The following is a 6,738-nucleotide window of genomic DNA, read 5'->3' on the forward strand; positions in this document are numbered from 1 at the left end:
GCAAAAGACATATCTGGCTTTAAGACTAAGCTTGAAAAATTTGTGGAGGGGATGGTATGATGGGATAACCTAATTTTGGCAATTAATTTGGCAAATGATCTTTGATTATCAGCAAGTAAGTATGCCCAGTGGTCTGTGATGGGATGTTAGATGGGTTGGAATCTGAGTTACTGCAGAGAATTCTTTCCTGAGTGCTGGCTGGTGAGTCTTCCCCACATGCTCAGGGTTTAACTGATCACCATATTTGGGGTTGGGAAGGAATTTTCCTCCAGCGCAGATTGGCACAGGCCCTGGAGGTTTTTCTCCCTCCTCTGCAGCATGAGGCACGGGTCACTTGCTGGAGGATTCTCTGCAGCTTGAGGTTTTCAAACCACAATTTGAGGACTTCAATAACTCAGACATAGGTTAGGGTTTTGTTACAGGAGTGGCTGGGTGAGATTCTGTGGCCTGCATTGTGCAGGAGATCAGACTAGATGATCATAATGGTCCCTTCTGACCTTAAAGTCTATGAGTCTATGAGTCCTTTCCTTCCTAATGAGTCCTGGGAAACACCCCACAGCTATGGTGCCTTACCTTCAGGGACTCCTTTTCCTTTTCTATTCGTTGATGTTCCAAATGTACTTTCACAAGAGCTGCCTCTTTGGCTGTGATCTCTTCTTTAAGCTGATCAACTTGATGAGTCATGATCTTCATTTTTTTCTTCATTTCAGTGATCTCATCCTAATGGGACAAAACAGATGTTCACCAAACATCTGTCGGGGTGAGCTAGGTAAATCTAATCCTGCGTTGGCACAGGGAGATGACTAGGTAACCTCTTGAGGGCCCTTGCAGCCCCAAATTTCTATAATTCTAAAAAGGGATAGAAGAGAATTCAAGTATTTTGTGCCTGGAAGTTCAAGATATATTGACACTTGAAATTAAACCACAGCATCTGAGAGGAGAAGACTCCCAACCAATTCTTTATCCTACAAAGCTGTGCATACAAGACATTACTTTTAATGTTAGCAAAGAAAAACAATTCTGTTAAATGACCATTTGATTTTTATGCTGGCATGATACTGCAGTAATTAGACTGTTAAAAGCCCATTGACAACAACAATAAGCCTGTAAGCCACCTTTTAGAGTGCTGGACACATAATAGGACCTAGCAGTTGATATAAGTGAATAATGCAACTGTGATCCTATCCATCTGTTTTCATGACTTTATTGGCTTGCTCTTCAACGAACACTTGTACAACTGTGCTTTGTTTGCACAAATGTTGGGGGGGAGGTGCTACTATTTTTCCAAATGAAAGTACTCATGTGCCAAGGCATGTATCTGTATGCAAGTGAGCATAAGCCTTCACAAATACCAATATACAGATCAGAAGTGGTCAGCCAGCCAACTCTTATATGCAGGCTTTGATTGTGTGGGACTGAGGGCACTAGGGGGTAGAAAAGTTCCTTGGCTGAAGCCATTTTTTATATGTTCCAGCCCCAGAACATACAGCAAGGTGTCTGAAGTCAAGTTAGATAGTGTGGCAGAGAGATCAGTGACTGTGGATAACTATCCTATGGAACCACTTCTATACATGTGCGTATATGGTCCTATATCCAGAGATTCACCTGCTAGTACAACATTGGGAAGCTGCTTTTGTTTGTGACTGATAGTGACTGAGGAATGGTGACAGAAAATTGGAGGACAGTACATTCAATTCGTACAGGTTCACTTGGTAGATAAGTGAAATATTTTTGCATAAAACACTTAACACAGCAGTTCTCCAACTCCAAGCCTCTGGCCAGAGTACTGACACTGACAAAGTTAATCAAATGAGACTGACGATGGGTCACAGCACTTTTCACAAATAACACTGAGACATATACATTAGATTGATGATTGCAGTGACCGGTTGGTGAGTGTGACATGAAAAGATCAGTGGATTCAACATATGTATTTGACAGATGCATGAAATAGTGTGCAGTAAGGGATTTGGGAATACACTGCAGCTCCATAAACACTGCTGACCAGTGCTCTGGTACTAAGTCAATTAAATGACCCTGACAATGATGTAACCCTTTGCCACTAGAACTGCCCATGTGCATATATACACATAATTACTCATGTAAATTTAACAGGAGAAAATTAAATTCAAAAGTCTGCTAGATAGCTGCCTATAAATCTCTCCCACACCCTGGAAGCAGACCAGATATTTTAAAATCTGGAGCACAGATACATACCCAAATACACTGCTATCTTTGTATGTGGAAGAGGACATGAAGGGTCCTGTGATTTTTGCAAAGGACAGGATTAGTTTCATTTAAATAAAGGAATAAATGTGTTCCCAATTTCGGAAAGAACCTCAAAGCTGAAAGCATGCTTTCAAACCCAGACAAGGAGTCCCTTTCCAAGAGATTTTACTGAGTTGGAGATTAGGATGTCCTGGAGAGTGGAAGCAACATGGGCTGGGCAGGTTAACAGAGAGCCTTTCGTTATTAAACAATCCAAAAATATCTACAGCTAGCTTTCTTCTATCTAAACAACCTTTTGCCAATTTATATTACTTCCCAAGAGGAATTATTTTGCATAGTTTTTAAGCCAAGCCATTTTTTCTCCATGGCTGGCTGGCTTGTTACTGAACTATGAATTACTGTTTTTTTTATTGCCACATATAGTACAGTGTGATTATAACCAAAAGGATGTTTTACCCTCAGCAGTCTTCTGACACGCAGAGCTGTCAGCTAGCACAAATTATGAATCAAATAATCCATTAAAGGGTAAATTAATGGCCTCTGTAGTAGGCAGTTTTCTGCACAGATCTTTGTGTGGGCTGTATATATACATACACCATGCCAGGGCCTCCAACTGAGATGTCCTTAGTTATCTAAAGAGTTTAATGCATTAGCCTAACTCAGAGTGTATCTGTCAATTCTGTAGGAGGGTGCAAGAAGTTTATGTTCTAAATTGATACTGTATCTTTAACGATTATAAAAGGAAAGTAATTTAGTGTCCTCTACATGCTTCACCTGGTTTTGGTGCCTTTCTTGGTATGAACATGTATTAGGATGGAGGACCAATGAATTATGAAGCATGTGAATTTCAGGCACTGTCATTCCAAGAAATGCCGCTCCACAGCTGGCAATCACGAGGTTGCCCAAAGCTTCAGTGGCACAATAAAATTGCCAGGGATGGACAAAATCTGAATATCCAGCCAGACCACCTTAAGGACCTAGCTAGAATCAATCCACTTGATCTGCCAGGAGGCTACATCCCTTTGGGATCTGCCACAATGACGATGACATGCTTGACCCTTATTTCTGCTGATGCTTCACACATGCAAACATTCACAGGAACGTTAGCTACTTGTCCTCAATTACTACGTGTTCTGTTGCCACATCGAGGAAGTACAGGAGAGCTCCACTCAGACAGTGAGTCCAGCTGTAGTAGGGAGAGCAGGGGCTATTTGTCTGAAACGTCTGGCTGTGAGCAAGGGTTGGAGAGAGCTTGGGAGTCACAGGAGTCTTGGACACACCTCTGCTCATTGGTGGCCAGAGTCAGGGCTGCCCAGAGGGGGGCGCAAGTAGGGCAATTTGCCCCAGGCCCCACAGGGGCCCCCACAAGAATATAGTATTCTATAATATTGCAACTTTTTTTATGGAAGGAACCCCCGAAATTGCTTTGCCTCTGGCCCCCTGAATCCTCTGGGTGGCCCTGGCCAGAGTTGCTGGTAGGATGCACAGAGGGAGCAAGTAAGTTGCTCCACGCTAAGGGGTGAAGTAACTTACTCCTCCCCAGACTTGGGGTAGGTCTACACTGAAACCATGGGGCACGACAGCAGGTCATGTAGACATACCTGAGACAGCTTTAATCTAGCTTGTTTGAGTATCAATAGCACTGAAGCCATGGTGGTACAGGCTTCAGTGCGGGCCATACAAGCCCACGCAAAACCCTGGGTAATTACTCGGGCAGCTAGTCTGCACTGAAGCTGGTGCTGCCAGAGCTTCACCGCTCCGGTACCTTAGCTAGCTAGATCAAAGCTAGCTCAGGTACGTCTACACACCCTGTAATGGCACCCCCGATTATAGTGCAGACATACCCGTAGTGGGAAACAAGTAGGAACAGTAACTCTCTGGCACAGCTCATTCTCTGGTTTGCTCCTAGAGCAATGCAGCTACATGCCACCCCTTACTCAGGGTAGATTATAAATGTCCATTGTGGTGTATATGTTTATCTTATATTTCCTTGTTCTCTCAAATACCCCAAGGCTCTAAACCACAGTCATCCACATCCCAGATTCTGCAGTTTACTATAGGATATCTGTAGTGTTTAGGCCATTACTGTTGAATAATGCATAATGTTGTAAAAATATATACAAGTGATCTTTACCTTTCCTCCAATATTGCTGGAGGGATTCACAGGGAAAAGGTGGAGGATTGTAATCTGAGGGGAATGATAGTGCCTGAAATTGACAAGCCAAGTGGAAACATTTAGTTATGTGGGAAAATGCTACTTCACCTGACAAGCGTTTCTTCCACGCAGCTTTCTTATACATGAATCACAGCAGCGAGAGTGTGTGGGGTGGGGGTTCATTTTCACATATGTCATGTCTGTCATATGCTTATATCAAACCTAACAGAGAGCAGAGAAGAGAGAAGGAAGGAAAGAAAGGGAACAATTTCTCTATATGATAGGAATCTCTCTCTCCAAGGTGTCAGGGTCTTATGCAAAGCAGGGAGCGTCTGACATTGTGCACGAGGACTGCAAATTTTACATCTCAGTCCAAATGCAAACTGTGATTTAAAAAATTAATGCCCAACACACACACACACACACACACACCACTTGTGCAGATTTTATCTGTCTTTCCTTTCAAAAAGTATAAAAGAGAAGGATTTTCTTAAAAAAACAAACAAAACAAAAAAATCACAGAGTAAAAAATGTATTCTTGTACCTGAGCTTCAATCAGATTTTTACTGTATAGGTTCCTGTCTGATCTTACAGCTTCATACAGATTTTGTTGCTGTTTTAATTTAGTCTCGGCCTCTGCTATCTTCTTCTTGTAGTCAAAGATTTGCATTTCCCGCACTTTGATATCTTCCATGTGCTGGAGGACCTGAAGCGGAAAATAAGAAATGAACATGATTAAATCATCTTCCCATGATTATCAGGATGCGATAAAACTTTGTGATTTTTATCTAAGGTGGCAGCTGCAAATCCCCGTAATAAGAATCTATGCCTACAGCCACGATTAGTTTGGTCCAAGTGGGAAATTTAACCTTTCTAAGATGCTGATTTGGGGGAACATTTTATTTTTACCCGATGCTCAGGCTTTGGCTCAGACACAAAGGCAGAATACATACACACTTTAAGGTCAGATCAACAAAAAGTAGCATTCATAGGAAAAGCATTAGGTTTTTTAGAAAGCCAGGGCCAGATCTCAGACATTTACCAGCTACTCATTAGGGAGAGAGACAGAAAGAGAATATGGAGAACATGTTATAATTGCAAATAGATCATTGTGAAGGACAAGAGGTTTCAGTCTCTCTTCCTTCCTTACAGTTAAATGTTGTTTGAACTAATATCTGATCCCAAATGTTTGATGGATAATTACAATAATAAGGGAGTTAATTAACTATATTTCTAACTAAACAGCCAGGTAAGAAGCCACCATAGCAGCATTCAGGAGGCACTGGGAATGGTGAAGAATGGAGATGGATAGTGATGAATGGATTTTGATGAGGGGCATTTTGCCCATGGACGATCACATTCATTGCCAATAGGGACGGAAAATTTGCGAGGGAGATCCTTATTGAAGTGTTGGTGGCATATCACTTCAAGGGGAATGACACGTACTATGTTAAAGAAGAAACAACAAAAGTGGTTTGCCTGATCATTTTGCTGGACTTTTTAGTGATGCTCTATCAAAACTAAGCCCCCTCAACCTGCTGGCACAGACTTCATAACAGATGAGCATAAACAAGCAGCATTGTATGGATATTCAACCAGAATGCACCAAATATTGCACAGAAAAAACATTAAAAATGGGCAGGTGCACAAATTGAGGAATATCTGCTTTTGGTTTCATTGTGCAGATGGGGATAAGAATTCCACCTTTAAAATGAGCAGAAATATCACGAGGTATAAAAACAAATGAGGAAAACAGCTTTATGCACAGACACACAGGAAGAATAAACTCTGAATTACAATTGCAATTCATACCCAAGTGTCTGGTCTCCATTCTTTGAAGGTAATGGTTCAAGTACCAGTAGAATTTATATTCATAAAAATTCATAGGAAGAAATATAAAAATGTTTGGAACAGACATGCAATAACAGCAAAGTTAGCAGTTAGCATAGTTGTCCCCTTCTGTGAATGTGATAGCAGAGCTGATGTACTGTAAGGTCTTTAGGGGGCTGGCTATGGGGCAAGAGCTTAATTAATTGATTACTCCACTAGACATCTTCACCCAACTCTGGAGACTGAAAGTATCTAAGGGTACGTCTACACTACGGGATTATTCCGATTTTACATAAACCAGTTTTATAAAACAGATTGTATAAAGTCGAGTGCACACGGCCACACTAAGCACATTAATTCAGCGGTGTGCGTCCATGTACCGAGGCTAGCGTCGATTTCTGGAGTGTTGCACTGTGGGTAGTTATTCCATAGCTATCCCATAGTTCCCACAGTCTCCCCTGCCCCTTAGAATTCTGGGTTGAGAGCCCAGTGGCTGATGGGGCAAAAATCATTGTCGCGGGTGG

At 41.8% G+C, this 6,738-nt stretch overlaps 1 protein-coding gene across 1 annotated transcript in view; it reads right to left on the reverse strand.

Annotated features, from left to right (window-relative positions):
• CFAP58 (cilia and flagella associated protein 58) overlaps positions 1-6,738 on the reverse strand; it is a 147,571-nt gene that overhangs the window by 84,414 nt on the left and 56,419 nt on the right. Inside the window, exons 13-14 of the mRNA XM_075073041.1 lie at positions 4,929-5,090; positions 574-720 (exon numbers count right to left, since the gene is read on the reverse strand). Coding sequence (XP_074929142.1) covers positions 574-720; positions 4,929-5,090 — 309 coding nt within the window. The remainder of the gene's footprint in view (positions 1-573; positions 721-4,928; positions 5,091-6,738) is intronic.

This window comes from Chelonoidis abingdonii, chromosome 16 (genome assembly GCF_003597395.2).
Source record: "Chelonoidis abingdonii isolate Lonesome George chromosome 16, CheloAbing_2.0, whole genome shotgun sequence".
NCBI classification, from domain to species: domain Eukaryota; kingdom Metazoa; phylum Chordata; order Testudines; family Testudinidae; genus Chelonoidis; species Chelonoidis abingdonii.